Genomic DNA, 23,299 nt, shown 5'->3' on the forward strand with positions numbered 1-23,299 from the left:
AAATTTTTTCAAAAATAAGCACTTTAAACTAATAAAACTTACAGATCATATAAACAATCCACATAGAGTTAAAATACATGGTAAAGCGATAACGATTAATTTTATTTAGGGTGCTAAATAGAGGCAGGTTTTCACGATTTTTTTACCAAAAAAATGGGCCAACTTTTTTTCAGTGTAACTGGTTTATTTTGGATGCTAGAAACTTTTGTGAAAAACAAATAATATAAAGATAAATTAGATACTTCAAAAATGTTAATAAGCTTTTCTCGAAAAGTGCTTGATTTTTCGGTGATTTCGCGTTGAGTTATTCGATTTGGAATTAAACGAATAAGAACGAATTTTTCATGAGCTACAACTTTGCTTTTACTCAATGTATAGACTTTACTGATACACCTTTTTTTTCGATTTTTTATAAGCTACACTTTTGCTGGGAATATTTTTTTCGATAAAATATTTACTTTTTGAGTTATTTGCGAAAAACAGTCTGAAAACGTAGTTTTTTTGGCGAGAAATCAACATTTTCAATCGGGAATAACTCGAAAAGTATTGACTTACGTAAAAAACTTTATTTATCCATTTCCGGGCTTATTTTAAACAGGCGTTTTTCACCGCCCGAGAAGGGGTGACTGTCACCCCCCAAGTAAAAGCAACCAACTGCACAAATTCAACTTTGAAGTGGAGTGTAAGTAGAACCTAAATCCAAATTTTCATGCAATTCGGAGTTGCCCCTGAAAATTACACTCCAAAACGGTCATTTATTGGGCTAATTGGATTTTAATTGTTTTTAAAAATTAGTATTTTCTTTTTATGTCATGTTTTATTTTTTAGCTCTGGGTAACAGAAGACTTCGGAAAATCATTCCGGATGGTACACGAATTTGTTAAGGCTTTCTACTGGTTGAAAGATGCAAATGACGAATACCGTGTTGTCGTGCAAAGGTCCGAACCAAACGATTTGAGCACAATTCTTCATTCAATGAATTTGTTTAAAAATAGGGCGTCTCAAATTTACGTCTCAAACGTGAAAGATTTCTTCATCAAAGGAGACTATCTTTTTAGTACAAAATATAATGAAAAGGTAAGTGATTTCACAGAATATACAATGGTTCACAGAATTTACAAAGTTCAACAAACCTACTGTACAATTAACACGTTCAATTACGCAGCGAACGTGATAAGGCATGTACAGCTGGTTGCAAAAAAACTGAGACTCTTAAAGCGTATTTGTAGAAAATTGAGCAGTGTATTTTGAAGGATAAATACTTATTATTTACATACTGTCACTGCCAAAACTTATAATTTGTCGGATAACTTATAGACCAGTAAGGATCTGTTTTTAGGTGGATGTGAGAGGTGGCATTCAGATTTTTGCGGATAAAGTTAGGTGATAACTTCGTTAATAATAATTGAATTATGCTCCTTCTCAAATATGCCCGGAACATTAATAAAAAAAATAATAAATTTAAAAATTTCAAAAAATTTCGTTTTTTTTTCTAATTTTTTTGCTTATAACTTAAAAACTATTCATTTTAGAACAAAGTCGTATAGGAATAAAACAAAGATAATTAAATTTTCTATTAGATGCGATTGGTTAAAAATGTCTTAATTTATCACCCTTGCTTCAAAATAGCAATAAATATAAAATAAGGGGGCAAAACAAGCCTGTCCTTATTCAATGATTTTCCATCACTTAGGTTACACTTGGAACCTTCCTAAATCGCTTAGAAAATTTTGGTAATGTGCTAAAACCATACACCAAATTTCATTAAAATTGACTTACTAGATTTTGCATAATAATTTTGCAATCTAAACTTTTTTAAAAAATTAAATTTTTTTAAAATCTTGCACAACAAAAACTAGAACATACAAAGATTTGTCATTTTTTTTACATATAAAGAAGTACTCCACCTATCTAATACACTTTACAGAATTGAAATTGGATTATTTAAGCAGCCTCTGCAATGTTTTAAAGTTATAAACAATTTTTTGGCTTATAAACAAATTAGTGCTGTGGCCAGGAGGGGTGCTACGGGTTCCTTTATTTAGATGGACTTACCCAAGTTTTTTATGTATTTTGACCCGTATAACACGAATTTTTTGGGTAACAGTTGATCCGGATGTCGATAAGATTGTTATAAACAAAGAACTTGAGGAATTACATAACATCGATTTTTCGCAAAATAAAACATTTTTTTGTATTTCTTGGATAATTCTAAGCTAAAAATGCTCTTACAAGTTTTTTCGTAGGATGCATAGTTTTCGAGATAAACGCGGTGGAACTTTCAAAAAATCGAAAAATTGCAATTTTTGAACGCGAATAACGTTTGATTAAAAAATAAAATAGCAATTCTGCTGAGAATATTTGAAAGTTTAAGTCAAATTATACCGGTTTTAATTATTTGCATTGCTAAAAATTAATTTTTGAAGTTATACTTCTTTACGATCGAGGGTGAAATTTTATAATTTCCTGGCGCATGCTCAGACAGACAGTATGTAGTTCGTTGCCAGTCTTTCAAATTATGTAGGTATCAGCGCAAATAAGTCATTAAAATAATATATTCGTTTTCTTAGTAAATGTATTATTTATTATAATTTTTGTGTCTTTGGATTTGTCCTCCTCGGGTGTAAGATAATAAAATATCTATTTTTATACTTCACTTTGATCTATTTACCACCGTGATGTGTAATTATATCCGACACGTCAATAGCACGGGGCTTGATAGCTCGGTTTGTATAGCATTGGACCAGAGATCGAAAGATCGCGGGTTCAAATCCCGGACGATTCATATTCATATTTTTTTTTAATTTTAGGTATTGTTAAGTTTTGGTTAATTTTTGGTAATTATTGTTAATTTTTGGTATTGTAACTGTTAAGTATAGGTATTTATTTCGTTGAAATTATATATATAACTTCTTACGTGCGTACAAAGTACACACACATTCTTTTTTTTATTATTAAACAAAGCTATTTGTTTATAAGCCAAAAAATTGTTTATAAATTTAAAACATTGCTGAGGCCCCTTAAATAATCCGATTTTAATTCTGTAAAGTGTATTAGATAGGTAGAGCACCTCTTTATATGTAAAAAAATTAGATAACTTCTAAATGGTCTACTTTTTGTTCAGAAAATTTTAAAAAATTTGAACTTTTTTGAAGAGAGAGGTCCTAGAGAGAGACAGAGAATGTGCTGGAAAATTTGACAGGCCGTGTAATTTCAGTTGCCTATATCAACTTAAATCGGGGAAATGTACCTCATATTTTTTTTAATTTTATTAACCTAACTTAATTTTTAAATACTGCCTATCAGCCCTGACACCAAGTTAAAAAAATATGAGGTCCATTTCCCCGATTTAAGTTGATATAGGCAACTGAAATTACACGGCCTGTCAAATTTTCCAGCACATTCTCTGTCTCTCTCTAGGACCTCTCTCTTGTATGTTGGTGGCAAGCTCGCTTCACTATTTGAATGGGACAGGGCCATTCCATCCGTATCGACAGTTCATTGGTTCAACCTCAAAAAATGGCTCCACATGCTGGCAAAGAACTAAAATCAAGAATTGTAACGAAATTAGAAGATGGTTGGTCACTATCTGCAATAGCGAACCATTTTAAAGTAAGCAGAACAACACAACCGTTTTTAATATTAATAAAAGGTGGAGAGAACAAGAAACTCTCGAAAGAAAGCAAGGCTCTCGAAAGAAAGCAAGGTTTTGGAAGAGCTCTCTGAAGAAGACAATCTCATAGTTCCTTTCACGCAGATGGACAGAATACTACAAGCTGTTATCACTGCTGATGGAGATATTACATAATATTAATTTTATTTTTACATACTACCTAAATTTAGTATAGTTTTGATCTTCCAGACCCTCGCTTTCTTTCGAAAGTTTCTTGTTCCCTCCATTTTTTATTAATTAAAAAAACTGTGGTTCTGCTTATGTTAAATTGTTTTTCTGCCTGTGGTAGTGCCCAGTTATCTTTTAATTTGGTGACAATTATTGCTTTAATATACATATTGTTGAGTGAAGTCGTTCTAACTATCATTTATATACTCTTTATAAAATGCAGAAATTTAAAATAATTTCAAAATTTAGACCTTAATAATTATTAACATAAACATAATGTAATCAGTTGTTAGTTTGTTTATTTTAACTGACTTTGACAGTCTGTCATAATAAATATAATATAATGTCAGGCCAATCAAATACACTGCTCAAAATAATAAAATATTACTAAGAGTCGTATCAGTTTTTTTAGGAACCAGCTGTACATATAATGTGACATTATTAATATTATCTCATTATATTATGTGTACTGTTATGTGGACTATATTAGAGGTTTTTGAGATTATTATTAGAAGGATTATGATATACAGACAATATCTAACTGTTTATAAAAAATCTTACTTAAGTCACTGTTTCACTCGCGCATGGATCAGCGCCACATATGCAGGTTTCACACGCGTTGGTTGATCGCAGATAAATCCGGAATGTATAGTCTGACTATTTTTCGCGGGTACACATGTACACGTTAGTGTTTGCATTTTAGTCCAGAAAGCCACTGCGCATCCGCTAGGAAAAATATTCTGATTCGGATTTTTTGCACAATCTTACTCAAAAAGGACTCCTTTTAACAAATTTGCATGTTGCCAGGACCAAAAGGTGGTCAAAAATTATTTAAACGTTTTTTTTTTGTTTTTTTCCCAAAATTATTTTTTTGCAGGGAAAAAGTTTTTTTAGGTTTTTTGGATCATTCCGTACAAAAAAGGTTTTTAGTGACTTTTCTCTAAAAATGATAGTTTTTGACATATAAGCGATTAAAAATTGAAAAATTGCGAAATCGGCCATTTTTAACCCTCAAAAACTATGTGAAAAACTGAAAATTTGAATGTTGCCAAGGTAGTAGATATTCTTTAAACATCGATGGATGAAATCCCGAAGTGTTTTTTGCAATACATTATTTAAAACTCCTTTGTTTTTTAATTGCTAATCAAGTGTGCGCGACACTATTTTCCACCGACAGTATGGTGCAAATGAAAGGAATAAATTCGTTATTTCGTAAACCGGCGACTTTAAGGAAAAATCCCGAAACAGGTCGATTTTTATTTTTAAGTTATGATATTGTGGCATATATGGTATACTAGTGACGTCATCCGTCTGGGCGTGATGACGTAATCGATTATTTTTTTAATGAGAATAGGGGTCGTGTGCCAGCTCGTTTGAAAGGTTCTTCAATTCTCTATTCAGTAATATAAACATTTACATAATTATTTATACAGGGTGACCAAAAAATTTTTATTAAATTAAATTATTTGACAAAAAAGAAGTAGAAGAAGAAAGAAGTATAAATAATTATGTAAATGTTTACATTACTGAATAGAGAATTGAAGAACCTTTCAAATGAGCTACCACACGACCCCTATTCTCATTTAAAAAAATCATCGATTACGTCATCACGCACAGACGGATGACGTCACTAGTATACCATATATGCCACAATATCGTAACTTAAAAATAAAAATCGACCTGTTTCGGGATTTTTCCTTAAAGTCGCCGGTTTACGAAATAACGAATTTATTTGCACCATACTGTCGGTGGAAAATAGTGTCGCGCACGCTTGATTAGCAATTAAAAAACAAAGGAATTTTGAATATTGTATTGCAAAAAACTCTTCGGGATTTCATCAATCGAAGTTTAAAGCGTACCTACCTTGGCAACATTCAAATTTTCAGTTTTTCACATAGTTTTTGAGGGTTAAAAATGGCCGATTTCGCAATTTTTCAATTTTTAATCGCTTATATGTCAAAAACTATCATTTTTAGAGAAAAGTCACTAAAGACCTTTTCTGTTTGGAATTATCCAAAAAACCTAAAAAAAAACTTTTCCGTGCAAAAAAAATAATTTTAGGAAAAAAAAAACAAAAAAAAACGTTTAAAAAATTTTTGACCACCTTTTGGTCCTGGCAACATGCAAATTTGTTAAAAGGAGTCCTTTTTGAGTAAGATTGTGCAAAAAATCCGAATCAGAATATTTTTCCTAGCGGATGCTCAGTGGCTTTCTGGACTATTTTAAATTAGTTCACAAAGAGAAAAAGCGTTTATTGAGAACAACTGTCCAGAGACAATTTTCTGTCGCGATGTCTAGCACAGTGATACTCAGCCTGCGGCCCGAAGGCTAACTAAAGGGCCATGTGATCAAATTATCTGTCAAATTCCACGTGTTTTTCAAATTATTTGATACTGTGCCGATGTTTGATGCGTGTTTGGGCGTGAGGCAGACAATTTAATGACTTTAATTTTAAATTATATTGAAATTTGGAAGAACTCTGATTAAAAAGGAGGGTATTATTAACTGTTAATAATAAATTATTAAAGTTAATGAACAAATACTCATTTTAAAAATAATCAATATCTATTTACTACATTGCAACGACCCATTTATTAATCACAAGAAAAATTCAGGTCCGGATTAACAAAAAAAAAATTAAAATAATTATGACCATAAAACAACACCTTGTATATTAAAATTTTCAAAATTCGTCTGCACATTTGAAAAGATCACAAAAAATAAGTTTAATTGCTCGCTTCAATTTTTTTCGCAGATAGTTTAATGACATTAATTTTGAAATTATATCGAAATTTTTGTTTTGAAAGTTCGAGTTTTTAAAAATTTCGACATAATTTCAAAATTAAAGTCATTGAATTGTCTGCGCAAAAAATGGAAGCTCCATTAAAGCTCTTTTCAAATATGCAAACGGGTTTTGAAAATTTCAATATACAGGATGTTGTTTCAAGGTCACAATGGATTTATAATTTTGTTTAATCCGGACCTGGATTTTTCTTGTAATTAGTAGTTGGGTGGTTTGGGTTCTAAATGTGACATATGTGTACCAAATATCAAAAAATATACAAGGTGGTTCTAAAGTTATGAGTCCAGAAAGAAATGGGCAAAATCGATAAATCACCTTGTAACTCGGTTATAAACTCAGTGGAGAAATAAATTTAGTATGTCTAGAACCGCCTCATTCACCATTCAAGTATTTCCGTTTCCCAATGAAACACCCTGTATACTACTTCATCTTGAGTGTGGCCCGCAAGCTGTGTCAATAGCTACTATGTGGCCCAGGAAAGAAAAAGGTTGAGTATCGCTGGTCTAGCATGTCTGTGTCTTTGGGTAGGTACTATAACTGTTATTCAGGATTGGATTATTATTTAAAAATAAAGATGAAAATTATCGAAATAATACAGCGAAAATATAAGATTATTGTCACATGTGAAAATTTAACACTGACTGTAGGACTCGTCAGCTAGTCCCATCATCAAAAGTTTCTGCTAGGCAGCAACATTCCACTAAGTCAATACTTCCGAGTTATTTGCGAGTGAATATGTTCATTTTTAACAAAAAAATCATGTTTATTGACGGTTTTTCGCAGATAACTCAAAAAGTAAGTTATTCTAGCGGAAAAAATATTTTTAGTAAAAATATAGCTTATAAAAAATTGAAAAAAATGGTGTACGCATGAGGTCTGCAGACCCAGTATAAGCAGAGTTGTAGCTAATGAAAAGTAGGTTCTTCTTAAATTCCAAATCGAATATTTCAATGTGAAATAACCAAAAAACAGAGCACTTTTCGGGGAAATATTCATTCAACTTTTTTAAAGTGTTTAAAAAAAGGTTTATTTTTGTTTTTTAAAAAAATTTCTGTTACTTTACCTATGTATTGTTTATGTTTATATTATCTATAAGTTTCATTGGTTCAAAGTGCTCAGTTTTGAAAAAAATTGGGTTTAAAATAAAACATTTTTTTTTATTTTGAAAAACAAATGGAATTGTTCATGGAATTAACTTAAAAATTATTAGTAATACCAAAAATCTTAAAGAGTAATAAAATGTACGTTTTGCTTTTCTGAATATTTTTGCTTTTTTATTTTCTTGTTATACAAAAATTGGTTATGCTATGGCTGTTAAAAATATGCCTACACTCGTGATTAGTTACTCGTTCAAGCCATTTTAACTACAGCTTTTTCAAAAATAAGCACTTTGAACCGATGAAACTTACAGATCATATAAATAATTCATAAGCAAAGTAACTTGTGAAGTGGTAATGATAAAATTTATTTGTGATGCTAATTAGGGGGTGATTTTCGCGATTGTTTTACCAAAAAAAAGGGACCAACAATATTTTGAGCGTAACTAACTTACGTTTAATGTTACAAGGTTTTTTTTTAAAAGAAAAATAAACCTTTTTTAAACACTTTAAAAAAGTTGAAATGCATTTTCCCCGAAAAGTGCTTTTTGGGTTATTTAACATTGAAATATTCGAATTGGAATTTGATAAAGAAGAACCTACTTTTCATTAGCTACAACTCTGCTTCTACTGGGTCTACAGACCTCATGCATACACCATTTTTTCAGTTTTTTATAAGCTATATTTTTGATAAGAATATTTTTTTCGCTGAAATACTTACTTTTTGAGTTATCTCCGAAAAACCGTCCAAAAACATGTTTCTTTCTGTTAAAAATGAGAAAAAACTCTATAAAACAAAAGTTGCTTAGAATTAGTCATTTTATCCAATTTCGAACTTATTTTGAATGTATATTTTTCACCTTCGAGAAGGGGTATTCCCCTCCATTTTTGAAAAATGGAGAGGATGTAGAATTGCAAACTTTTTCTTGTATAATAATAATAGACAATTTCAACTACCTATTCCCAAATTTTCATCCTGCCTTTTTTTTTTTTGGGTCAGATTGTACTTTGATTGGGCTAATACCATCGTTTAATATTTCGATTTACCTTTGGTTTTTTCTTTTTCAATAATTATTTATACGACAGGATTTAATTGAAAGTACTTAATGAGTAAAATAAATAAGAACAGCAATTTTTTACCAATTATTAACAGAACCGAGCAAGTGAAATTAACAAACTATCAGAATCAGAAAAAACCTTTCAATATTTCAGGGGAAATCAGGTCAATAATACAATCTATTTGTGAGAATAATATATTTATTTTTAGAAAAGCAAACAAACAAAATCAGCAAATAAAGCGGAAGTTCATATTAACCTAATCAAAATTGGTACAATTAGTTATTCAAAAGTTTTTAATTGAACACCATGATTAGATAAACTAAAAATGTGACTTACTACAAGTACGCACAAATTACACTGCGCGTCAGAGAAAACGGGCCACCCACAAAATGGGTCATTTTTGATGTCTCGAATTTCCTAAACCTGTTGTCTGATTTAAGTGTTTTTTTTTTAATATCTCCGCTTCGCAAGAACGCAGGCATAAGTCAAAAAAGACGATTTTAGAGGAGAGGCGTTTTAAAATTTTATAGATATGATCATGGGCATAACTCCGAATAAGTTGTTACTTTAAAGAAATTACGTATACAATTTTGTTAGAAATATATCCAAATACAAATTGTGATAACTAGATAAAATAAAGTGTTACGATGGTTAAATTTTATCATTTTGTTATCCCTATTGGAGTTGAGTCTTTTTTCCTGAGAAACATTTACTTCAACTTTGTTAAAACGCTGACCTAACTACAAAAAAGGTCCTTATTTTAAAAAGAATTTTTACAAAAATTAATCGTAAATATAAGAACAGGCGTTCTTGACGAGAAGTAAACACACAAATTGCTTCATATTCTGCGGCGTAACTAACTTGGGTCGGTATTCATACGAAAATGTTAAGTATTTAACTACAGTATTTCTCATGATCATCTTTCAGTGCGTCACAGTTTTTCGATTTCTTTCTAACGCATTAAATTGTATGTGACAGAAAAAAAGGCACGTCGGTGATTACATTTCGTCGGTGACATTTTTATAACATCTATTCTAGTTATTCTAGTTGTCGATAGATGGCGCCATAATAAAAAAATATTTTTTTTTTAATTAGATAATAATATTACAAATATAATCTGTATAATTTATAAGACTATACAATTCAAAGAAAATACCATTTTATAAATGCAAGAAACACATTTGATTTGTTTTTATTCCAAATTGAAAATAAAATGTGACAACTGTCAGATTTAATTAAAATGTCATGTTAGAATAAATGTCATAAATGTGTATTATCACGGACTTACCCTTTTTCCTATCATTTGTTACGCACTGAAAAATGATCATGAAAAGGACAATACTTTCGCGTCAAACAAATATAGACACTTGGTGCCAGCTCTTAGCGACTGTTATTATTACTAACGTCATATGTCTTTATTCACGCGATAGATACTTTTATTTTTATAGTATTTTTACTACAAAAACGTTATTACGTAGGTCAAAATTTTTGACGTAAGAGAACTGTCAAAACATTAGAATGTGACTTTCATTATTGTCATGTTTATTATAAACATGGCAATAATGAAAAGTCACATTCTAATGTTTTGACAGTTCTCTTACGTCAAATATTTTGACCTACGTAATAACGTTTTTGTAGTAAAAATACTATAGTAGAGTCAATTTCGTCAAATTTGGACTTAAGCCTATGTTCTTGCGAAGCGGCGATATGTTGTAGTCTTATTCTTTAACAATATCGCTGTAGTAATATTGTTGCTAGTTGCTAGACAGGTAAATTGTCATTGTATATCGGGTATGCCAATCAAACTGTGTTTTTTCTCGAAAGTTCACCACACCCTGTGAAATATTCTAGTATTTATGAAATACTGAAATTAAAACCTAACTATACTATAGTGGTCCTACAATACCGGGATCCCGAATACCGGGATCCTGGACGATTTTTGTCCGGTATTCGGTACCGGTATTTATAATAAAATACCGGTATTTCGGTATTAGCTTAATTTATAAAAATTGAATTGATGCACAATTCCATTTGAAGAAATTTGCAAGACATTTTTGGATAATTTTATAGTTTTAAGTTATTTTTCGGGTGTAACTACAATGATATTATGCTAAAAATGATGGTGTATCTCAGATTTAAAATGCGTTTATCTCGAAAACGGTTGAGTTTAGGGAGATGAAAGAAGTATACCTTTTTTAAGTAAAACTAATAGGAGAATAAAAATTTTAATGTTAAAATTATACAGAGTGAGGGATAAAAAAAATTGAACGTAATAAATGAGTGCTGAAAGGCGTATGTGGCGCCCTCTGGGCAATACATAATTTTTGGTAGGGAATTTAGTTTTCTCGGCCCAAAAAACCCGCACATACCAAATTTCATGTTGTTATCTCATACCTGTCAGGAAATATTCAATAATAAATAAAAAAAAGTTTAACTTTGACACCCTGTATCTCGGTTATTATAAACTTTGTAGTAAGGTAAGTTAGCTTAAATCGGCCTATTTTAACCTCAGGAACCTGAGGTTAAGCTATGGCCCATTCTTTACCAAACACCCTGTATAAAATGAGTAATATTGAAATTCTTAAATATTTAAAATTAGACTACTTTATTTTATAAATAAGCCGAAAGATTTATTAATCAGAATTGTTTTTGCATTTTCAGATCTATTTTTCATTTTTTTTTTTTGTATTGTGGTGTATAAATTAGGCTCACTTATTTTCTGAATTATTAATAATAATTGAAAATATATAGCGGTCTAAATACAGAGAGAAAATATATAGCGGTCCATATAAAATATTTGTCACAATAGTTAATCTTTGTATTAATATATTTTAAAGTTAAATTAATTTACAAATAGCAAATTTCATAAGTAAAAGTACTATCCTATTATATGCAAAATTTATCCTAGAATCAAATATATAGTTTTTCTATTTGCACATTTTTTGTATCTATCTATTCCTACTCTCTATGGAATGTTATAAACAACATCTACTCATTTCAAAACAAAATTTAATAGGTTTCATATATTATTTAATAACAAGTCGGTATAACAACGGATAGTACAAATGAGGATAGTATAAATATAACGTGTATATTTTTTATTCATAATACCGGTTTTAATACCGGCATCCCGGTATTTGAAATTTTAAATACCAAATACCGGTATTGAGATTTTGGCTCGGTATTGTAAGCCCTATACTATAGCCTTAGGCTTTCTTTACATTCTGTTTTTTATTCATTTGTTTATGTTGGATAAAAAAGTTAGGTGCTTTAAAACTAGCCATGTTCTTCATCAATACAGGCTGTTTCTAAATAAGTGTGACAAACTTTAAGGGGTAATTCTGCATGAAAAAATAATGACCGTTTGCTTTATAAACATATGTCCGCAAATGCTTCGTTTCCGAGATACTGGATGTTGAATTTTTTCTTACAAACTGACTATTTATTTATTGCTCAAAACCGATTGAGATATGCAAATGAAATTTGGTAGATCAAAAATTAATAACCATTTTCAATTTCGTTGCAAAACGAAAATACAGCCGAACCATATTCCAGTCCAATCAGAGAGTGCTGCAAGCACCTCTACCGGTTTCGAAACTTATTAGTCTCTCATCAGGAGGCACATATGCTGCTCTCCCTGATCCAACCAAAACAAACCCCAGCGTGCAGTCCCGAATTGCAACGAACGAAATGGCATAGATGCCCTAGCGGCAACTGCTAGCAAAAGACTAAGTTTTCACTCTAATGGCATATAACATATCCCACCAGAATGAAAACAATGGGAACCTTCTCTGGTTACACCTCCGAGGCTTCTACAATTTGCAAGCCATACGGATGCTGAGACTAAGGAAGATGAGGGAATTCTACAATTTACAATTCACGTCACATCTGCTCAGCGCGGTAAAGTTCCAACGAGACTGGTTCCCTTCATACTCCACACAGAGTAAATGTAAATCAAAAATTAATAACCATTTTCAATTTCGTTGCAAAACGAAAATACAGCCGAACCATATTCCAGTCCAATCAGAGAGTGCTGCAAGCACCTCTACCGGTTTCGAAACTTATTAGTCTCTCATCAGGAGGCACATATGCTGCTCTCCCTGATCCAACCAAAACAAACCCCAGCGTGCAGTCCCGAATTGCAACGAACGAAATGGCATAGATGCCCTAGCGGCAACTGCTAGCAAAAGACTAAGTTTTCACTCTAATGGCATATAACATATCCCACCAGAATGAAAACAATGGGAACCTTCTCTGGTTACACCTCCGAGGCTTCTACAATTTGCAAGCCATACGGATGCTGAGACTAAGGAAGATGAGGGAATTCTACAATTTACAATTCACGTCACATCTGCTCAGCGCGGTAAAGTTCCAACGAGACTGGTTCCCTTCATACTCCACACAGAGTAAATGTAAATCAAAAATTAATAACCATTTTCAATTTCGTTGCAAAACGAAAATACAGCCGAACCATATTCCAGTCCAATCAGAGAGTGCTGCAAGCACCTCTACCGGTTTCGAAACTTATTAGTCTCTCATCAGGAGGCACATATGCTGCTCTCCCTGATCCAACCAAAACAAACCCCAGCGTGCAGTCCCGAATTGCAACGAACGAAATGGCATAGATGCCCTAGCGGCAACTGCTAGCAAAAGACTAAGTTTTCACTCTAATGGCATATAACATATCCCACCAGAATGAAAACAATGGGAACCTTCTCTGGTTACACCTCCGAGGCTTCTACAATTTGCAAGCCATACGGATGCTGAGACTAAGGAAGATGAGGGAATTCTACAATTTACAATTCACGTCACATCTGCTCAGCGCGGTAAAGTTCCAACGAGACTGGTTCCCTTCATACTCCACACAGAGTAAATGTAAATCAAAAATTAATAACCATTTTCAATTTCCCATTGTCCCTTCAAGAGAAGGTTCCCATTGTTTTCATTCTGGTGGGATATGTTATATGCCATTAGAGTGAAAACTTAGTCTTTTGAAATTTGGTAGGTTTTAAGAGGTAGTTATTGCGCATTTGTTGACATACAATTAAGAATTTTATATTCACTATTAAAATACTGGTAATATGACTCTTTTCTTTCTTTTCTTTTCTTTTCTTTCGTGACTGTCTGCTACCTCAAACGTTTTTGTCTCCTTTTGAACTATTTAAAGCTTGTAAGCTTTTTTATAAGCGTCTGTACTGTGATGAACTATTGTCTGTATAACATAGTAACCTCTCCTAATTATTTTATACCAACCTTATGACACAGTAGCAATAACTCTGAAATTATTGAAGTTATACTTCTTTGGGTGCGATTGGGAGTGAATGTAGTAGGGCTTTCCGGCTTGTCATTCACAGTCATTTGTTTCGAGCTTCTGTCATGTGTCACATAATATTAATATATCTCCGTCATACGTCTTTGGTTTGTATCATTGGTATATCTAGGGGTGGCCAAGCTCCTTGATAGCCAGAGCCACTTTTCACAGGTTAAAATTTTTCGCGAGCCGCAATTAAAAACGTTTTCAAAAAGTATGTAAAGAAGGTATGTACAATGTTTTATTTACAGAACCTTTATTTATTGAAAACAGATAAAATTAAGAAATATTAAAACTGAATTACATTTGTTTTCCTTGTTCTTCTTCTCGTTGTCCTTATGCCCAATAAGAGAGTCGAACTTTGCTATCACCTATCCATCTTTTACCCATTTCTTCCACGCCTTCCGGTCTTCTTCCCATTTCCTTCACTTGTTGCGCTGTTTTCCGTCTCATGGTTCCGATTTCCTGGATTTGTTCCATCCACCCCTTTCTAGGTCTGCTCCTTCTTCTTTTCCCCTGTGTCTTGACATTTGTCACCTTCTTTACTAGTCTGGTCTCGTTCCAATTCAGGTTTCTTTTTTCAATTTTTTTCTCTATTGGTCCCTGTCTTAGCATGTTTCTAATGTTTTCGCTCCTTTCCCTGTCCAACCTTTGTTTTCCTTCTTTTGGTAATTCTTTAAAATTTGCTGATTAATTTGTGGTAGCACTTCTAGTAATTCTTTCAGATGCTGGTTAGTTAAAACTGATATGTGTTAGGATTTCACGAATTTTAAAATGGAATTAAATGGTCCATATATGTAGGTTGTTTCTAATATGGAAATAATTCGACAAGCATCCTTTTTTAATTTAGAGTATGTACTTCGATTTTGGTACAAATTTCCAAAATTCGGTAATCGGCGTTGACTATAGTTTTATTTTCGAGCTTGATCTTCTTGCGTCTCTATTAATTTTAATTCTCCAGATGTTGTTTGGGTCATATATTGGTAATAAAAAATTCACCTTATGGACTATCTTTATTTCAAATGAATTCAGAAAAAAATTAAGAGACGATTTAATAGTTATTTATGATATAAGTGTTAAAAGTACAATTTTAAGGCACGCATGTGAAGGTTTTCGCTTCGCTCATTCTGCAATTCACATGAGTGCCTTAAAAATGTACTGTTAACACGTATATCATACAATAGTTTTTCTACGAACGAAATTCAGTTATTTCTGCTCATTCCGCCATTACCATGGAAAATGGTAAAACTGCAGTGCAAGAAATTCATTTTGCAAATTGCGCAAATTGTACTATTAACCCATTAACCGCCAAGCAAAGAAATACTGCAATAATATGTAATATATTTGATTAACTAGAGTAAAATAAACTTAAACATTCGTAAAAAAATTTTTTTACACTTTGATAATGGCAGGTGTCACAACAACAAAATGGTTCGTTTTCGAACCTTTGGCGAAAATGAGATATAAAAATTGAAATACACAATTTTATTTGTTGTGAAAAGTCTCAAAACATTTAGAGTGTAAATGGACCTGGAAGTTTTCATAAACAAAAATAATATGGTTAGAACATTGCCTATACCTTCTTCAGCTTCTTTGTCAAAAATGAAGTCGAACGGCCCTCTATCCTTTTTAGAAATTATTTTAGATATTTGAAGTTTACACTTTCCAATCCTGTATCTTGCACTGTGCCAGTTGCATAAATTCGACGATTCGACATATTGTCTACTGTCTACAACACTACACATCCACCCTTATGGAGCCCCCCCCTCCTCCACCCTAGATTATAACAAAACTGAATACCAGAATACCCGTCTTTCTAAAGGTACGTATCCACTATGTTCGTAATATTGGACCACCGAGGCACTGCCGCACGGTCTTTGGCGCACTGTTGCACGGTCCGGGAGCGCCAACCATCCACTATGTTCACGAACCTCTTGCACTCCGCGCTCCCTGCAACTGCTCCAATCAATACGGTATGCGTTCCTCTACATATAAACCGACACCAATTGGAACGCCGAGACGGAGCGCGCACTGTTGCACGGTCCGGGAGTGCCTACCATTCACTATGTTTACAAACCTCTTGCGCTCCGCGCTCCCTGCAACTGCTCCCATCTACATGCATGCGCTCCTTTACATATAAACCGCCACCTATTGGACCGTTGAGGCGGAGCGCACACTGTTGCATCGTCCGAGAGCGCCAACCATCCACTATGTTCACGAACTTCTTGCGCCCCGCGCTCCCTGCATTTGCTCCAATCGATACGGTATGCGCTCCCTTACATATAAACCGCCCCAGCTTGGAGCGCCGAGGCAGAGTGCGCAAAATTGCACAGTCCGGGAGCGCCAAACGTGTCCACTATGTGGAGCAGTTGCAGGAGCTCGGAGTGAAAGCATAGTGGATACGTGTTTTTACACATAATAAAGAAATATCCCAACAAATTACTGCCTGTGCATCACCTTGAACTTATTCCTGATCAGACAGGATTATATGTCGACTTCCGCCAATGGTTCGTTATCGAACCATTATTTTCAAACACGAGATTTGATGACTCAGAAATTATTTTTTTTTTGTATTTTTATAACAATTAGTGTACATATAGGTTAAAAAAATAATGTTTTAATTTATTTGACCACAAAAGTGTTATGCCGATAAAATTACTACAGTAAAAATAAAGTTGCGTCAAAGGATTGAAAATGTCGGACATTTAGAAAATATTTTTGTGATGAAAGCATGAGTTTGGAAATTAAACAAAATTAAATTTAGTTACACTTATATCTTCTGGTTGCTTAAAAAATACAAAGATTTAAACAAAATTAACGAATTGCCAAAAAAAAATTCTACAAAAAAATGGTGCGTTTTCGCACCTTTGGCGCTAAATGGGTTAATATTAATGTTAATAAATGAAATATAAATATTTTGACGTTTGCTTTCAAAATTTGACATTTCACTTTTAACTGCAGTGCCTTAAAATTTTTAGAGCACCCAGTGTTTTAAAGTGATATTTTTAAGGCTCCTATGGAGTGCTAAACATTGCATTTTTAGCACGTTTGTAGAAAAAATATTTTAAGTCTTGAAATAAATTTTAGACTTCGGTCAATATTCCTTCTGGCTTTTTTATCTACTCGGTTAAGTTTTTCTAGTTTAATATTGTAACAAAGTTTTTTAAGTCTAGTAAAATGAGTAAAAATTCAAATCGGTCTGGAGTGGGTTGATTACTGACTTTTATGTCGTGCCACTCTTAATATTCTTTCGCGCAGTTTTCGATTTGTCATATCACTCTTAGCTTTGGATTTTTGATGGAAATGGAATTTGTTACAAAGTTGCATTTGGTCTTTCACATTTGCTGTCAATAATTTAAAAGACATTCTGAAACACATATGGAACGATAATATTTTTTTAAATAACACAAAACTGAATCTCGGGTACATTTATCGAGAGCCACAAGTAACTCTTCAAAGAGCCGCATGTGGCTCGCGAGCCGCAGTTTGGCCACCCCTGGATATACTATAGTATATACCAATAACGTATGAATTTGGTTTGTATCATTGGTATATACTATTGGGACCGTGCAAGTTCGGCAAAGCGACCCCTATTTCTACGCTCTGTACTTTTATTCACACTGTTAATTATATTGGCCAATTATATTAGTCCTGGCTATTGGATAATTGTCAAGGCCATAGTCCAAAAAATAATAAGAAGAAAAAATAAGATGCAGGTTATGTTATGCAAACGAAAACAATTGTATGTAGTAAATAAAATTAGTTATTAAAATGCAGTACTGCAAGCAAAATACAATTAATTAAATTTACCTTTATATAATAATTGCATATCATATCAATATTGTGAAGCAATATATAATTTTTCTGCTTCAATGACAGAAGGTATGAAATATACGTCAATTTGACAATTTCAATTGACAATATGAATTATTTAAGATAGTTGCAATATTTCTCCGCGACTCGCGCACGGTCGTTTCTCGTTTCCCTTCCAAGTACTTGCACACCGCGAATAGTATATACCAATAACGTATGACGTAGATATATTAATATTATGTGACACATGACAGAAACTTGAAACAAATGACAATCGATGAAAAGCCCTATTATATCTATGTTGGTGCTACGCGCAGATACGTTATATGTTTGCTCTGATTGGGTATTCCAATGGCATGTCAAAAATTATCCAATATGGCGGCTGTGGATAAAGAATGTGTTGCTGTCATTTTTATTATTATGGGTATGGTTATTAAGTTGTGTTTTAAAAGTTATGAGAACAGAGACAAAAGTGAGTTTATAGATGTACTGACTTTTTAAATAGTTTTTATATATATTTTTGGACTTATTAATATAGAAAACAAGAATGTGTGTGTACTTTGTACGCACGTTAGAAGTTATATACTTCTATTAAAATTGTGTAGAAAATCTGACGTTTCTTAGATTTTCTACAATTCCTCAAGGGAAAAGCAATTGCTGGAACGCTCTAGTTCGTCAAACAATGACGGATTAACATTATTTTTAGAGAATTTACCATTTTTAATGATTTTAAAATTTAACGAAAATACAGCAGAAACTCGAAAGGCTATAAACTATAAAATACTATAAACCCATGAAAAAATTATAGTATAAATTTTTTGTCGAAAAACGACGTTTTTTAGAGTTTATACAATTCCTCACGAGAAAAGGACGTTCCAGTTTATAAAAAATGACGTATTAACGTTATTTTTAATTTTTGGTATTATTTTAAGTATTAAAATTAGTTTGATATTTAAATAAAAATACAATTAAAATATTTAAAATATATTTGTTTCGTTGAAATCATAAAAATAGAAGTATAACTTCTTATGTGCGTACGAAGTACACACACTCTTTTTTTTTTTAATAATTTCGCATAATTTCTATGCCTTAATTGTACAGTTATTATTGGTCTCGGTCATAAATATTTTTTCTCGTCAAATATGTTATCTTTTTGTCATTTGAGTACATTGCATAATTTAAGAGATGTTTACTAGCCAAGAAATGATTAATAATTTAATAATTTCCTTTGTTTCATTATTATGATCGATTCGTGCCTTTGTTTAGGAGTAGCTTTTATTTAGATGGGTATGACTAAGAACAATCAAAGATTTGTAATAATGTTGTGATAATATTAATGGTTGTTGTATAGCTGTTTTATTAGGTTACTAATCAAAATTTTTAATTGAAACTGTTTTATCGTGTAAAATTATATATTATACAGTAGGAAAAATGAAAGAATACCCATGAACGAACATATAAAACACGCTGTATTTTCCTGTCACCGTATCACACACAAAATTGGCCATCGCAAGTATATGTAATAATTATTATTACATGTACTTGCGCTGGGCAATTTTCTTTGTGACACGGTGACAGGAAAATACAGCGTGTTTTATATGTTCGTTCATGGGTATTGTTTCATTTTTCCGACTGTAAACAAGCTTGAAATGTTACCCATGTACGGGTTTCGCGTAAAACATTAAAATGTTAGTAATTATTGTTTTGTTTATTTAATAAATAAGTGGCAGTTGGTGTAGTAACAATTATTTTTTTATCTTTTTAATTAGAGAATTAAGTTCTTAAACATAAACATTCAGACAAATGAGGCGCTCAGAGCAACAGTGGTTTAACCCTAAAAACGAAGTTTTGAGATAAATGCAATCGTTGCATTCGTATTTCCATTATGCTTATTATACGAAGCAATAAAGCACTAAAATCGGCCTTACCTCCGAAAAAAAAACGATAGGACGGATCTTAATAATTCTTTTTGCACTCGATCCGTGAATGCGCCAGGAAACTTTGTGACCCCGAGCCACGATATAATATTGAAAAACTGCATACAAAAAATGCATTTTTAAAGTGCATCTCAAACAGACAATAAAAAAAATTCAGAACTCGGCAATTATCGGCGGAAATTTCAATTTAGTTACTCGGGGGTTTTTGGGGTCGCTGAAAACGAATATGACGTCGAAAGTGATCTCCGGAGTACCTGTTGCAAAGGGTACCTACTGTTTACCTCGTCATTAAAATTCATTAAAAAATTAGTCAAAAATCATTACTCGGGGGTTTTTGGGGCCGCTAACGACGAATATAACATCGGAAGTGATTTTCGGAGTACTTTGTGCCCAGGGTACCTACTGTTTAGCTCTCTTGTGGAGTTTTCGGCAAAAAATTTATTAAAAACTTAGTCAAAAATAATTACTCACGGATTTTTGGGGTAGCTAACGACGAATATGACATCGGAAGCGATCTCCGGAATACCTGGTGCCCAGGGTACCTACCTCGTATGGAATTTTCGGCAAATTCATTAAAAAATTAGCCAAAAATCATTACTCGGGGGGTTTTTGGGTCGCTGACGACGAATATGACATAGGAAATGATTACGGAGTACCTCTGGTACCCAGGGTACCTACTGTTTACCTCATTTTCTGGAGTTTTCGGCAAATTCATTAAAAAATTAGTCAAACATCATTAGTTACGAGATAAACAGTAGGTACCATGGGCACCAGGTACACCGGAGATCACTTCCGATGTCATATTCGTCGTCAGAGACCCCAAAAACCCCTAAATAATGAATTTTAACTAATTTTTTAATGAATTTGCCAAAAACTCCAGAAGACGAGGTAAACAGTAGGTACCCTGGGTACCAAGTACTCCGTAGAGCATTTCCGATGTCATATTCGTCTTCAGCGACCAAAAAAACCCCGAGTAATGATTTTTGGCTAATTTTTTAATGAATTTGCCGAAAACTCCATAAGAAGTAGGTACCCTGGGCACCAGGTATTCTGGAGATCGCTTCCGATGTCATATTTGTCGTTAGCGACCCCAAAAACCCCCGAGTAATGATTTTATACTAATTTTTAATGAATTCGCCGAAAACTCCACAAGACGAGGTACACAGTAGGTACCCTGGGCACTAGGTACTCCGGAGATCACTTCCGATGTCATATTCGTCTTCAGCGACCCAAAAAAACCCGAGTAATGATTTTTGGGTAATTTTTTAATGAATTTGCCGAAAACTCCATAAGAAGTAGGTACCCTGGGCACCAGGTATTCTGGAGATCGCTTCCGATGTCATATTCGTCGTTAGCGACCCCAAATATACCCGAGTAATTATTTTTGACTAATTTTTTAATAAAATTTTTGCCGAAAACTCCACAAGACGAAGTAAACAGTAGGTACCCTGTGCACCAGGTACTCCGGAAATTACTTCCGATGTCATATTCGTCGTTAGCGACCCCAAAAACCCCCCGAGTAATGATTTTTGACTAATTTTTAATGAATTTGCCGAAAACTCCACAAGACGAGGTACACAGTAGGTACCCTGGGCACTAGGTACTAGGTACTCCGGAGATCACTTCCGATGTCATATTCGTCTTCAGCGACCCAAAAAACCCCGAGTAATGATTTTTGGCTAATTTTTTAATGAATTTGCCGAAAACTCCATAAGAAGTAGGTACCCTGGGCACCAGGTATTCTGGAGACCGCTTCCGATGTCATATTCGTCGTTATCGACCCCAAAAACACCGGAGTAATTATTTTTTAATAAATTTTTTGCCGAAAACTCCACAAGACTAGGTAAACAGTAGGTACCCTGTGCACCAGGTACTCCGGAAATTATTTCCGATGTCATATTCGTCGTTAGCGACCCCAAAACCCCCCGAGTAATGATTTTTGACTAATTTCTTTTATGAATTTGCCGAAAATTCCACAAGACGAGGTACATAGTAGGTACCCTGGGCACCAGGTACTCCGGAGATCACTTTTGACGTCATATTCGTTTTCAGCGATCCCAAAATCCCCCGAGTAACAAAGTTGAACTCATTTCCGCCGATAATTGACGAGTTCTGAATTTTTTTTATTGTCTGTTTGAGATGCACTTTAAGAATGCATTTTTTGTATGCAGTTTTTCAATAATTGTATCATGGCTCCGGTTCACAAAGTTTCCTGGCACATTCACAAATCGAATGCAAAAAGAATTACAGTAGAGCGTCGATAATCGGAACTAATTGGTACAGGGATAGTTCGGATTATCAAATTGTTCGGATTATCGAACAGATGTTCAAAATACATAGAAAGCTCATAAACATAGTACATAATATGTACATACGTTTTAGTTACCAGGACTAAAACACTTATTTTGTATTTGCTACCTTTTTCTATAACAAACGTATTTGTTATTTATAGAAAAAGAGAGCAAATACAAAATAAGTGATTGATGTGATCGTTCATAGGTATTCTTTCATTTTTCCGACTGTATTTCTGTATAAAGAAAACAAAAATCCGCGGTCATATTTTGCCCATATTGTCATATTAGATCCAAAAATTCGGTCCGCGATCATATTTTTTAATTTTATAATTTTTTTTGCGTTCGGATTAGCGAACGTTCGGATTATCGACGCTCTACTGATCCGTCTTGCCTTTTTTTTCGGAGGTTCAGTGCTTTATTGCTTCGACTATAAGCATGAAATGTCATCATCATTTGGCTCTACAACTCTATGTGAGTCTTGGCCGCGTTTACTATTTCCCTCCATTGTTGTCGGTCCTGAGCAGCTATTTTCCATTGCTGTACTCCCATTTTGCGTAGATCGCTGGCTACTGCGTCCTTCCATCTCTTTCTTGGGCGACCAACTGACCTTTTTCCATCGAGCCTTTCCCAGAATGTGGCGTTTAGAAGTCTTTCGTCACTTGATCTTAGTACGTGACCCGCTCATCGTATTCTGTTTGATTTAATGTAGCGTACTATGTTTTCATCTCCGTATACTGTCTGGAGTTCATCATTGTGTCTTCTTCTCCATTCTCCTGTTGTCTCTTCTCAGCAAGGCCCATAGATAGTCCGCAGTATCTTTCTTTCAAGTACCAGTAATTTTGTTGTTTCCCGCTGATTCAGAGTCCAGGTTTCGCTTCCGTACGTTATTGTGGGACGAATTATTGTCTTATATACTCTTATTTTTGCTGGTCTTGAGAGTATTTTTGATTTTAGTAGGGTCCTTAACGAGTAATATGCCCTGTTTCCTGCAATAATCCTGGCTGCCACGTCCTTTTCATAGTTATTTTCAGATGTTATGATCGCTCCCAAGTACTTAAATTCTTTGACGACTTCAAAATTGTATTCATTAATTGTTACGTTTTGTCTAACCCTTGGTCTTGGGTTCTTCGTAACCACCATGTAC

General features: G+C 33.4%; 1 protein-coding gene across 13 annotated transcripts in view; it reads left to right on the plus strand.

The window, feature by feature from the left end:
• LOC126883019 (sortilin-related receptor-like) overlaps positions 1-23,299 on the plus strand; it is a 339,261-nt gene that overhangs the window by 234,897 nt on the left and 81,065 nt on the right. The window contains exon 4 of one of the 13 annotated variants that reach the window (XM_050648199.1): positions 829-1,077. The exons of the other annotated variants lie outside the window; for them this stretch is intronic. Coding sequence (XP_050504156.1) covers positions 829-1,077 — 249 coding nt within the window. The remainder of the gene's footprint in view (positions 1-828; positions 1,078-23,299) is intronic. 13 annotated transcript variants of the gene reach the window in all.

Source organism: Diabrotica virgifera, chromosome 4, assembly GCF_917563875.1.
Source record: "Diabrotica virgifera virgifera chromosome 4, PGI_DIABVI_V3a".
NCBI classification, from domain to species: domain Eukaryota; kingdom Metazoa; phylum Arthropoda; class Insecta; order Coleoptera; family Chrysomelidae; genus Diabrotica; species Diabrotica virgifera.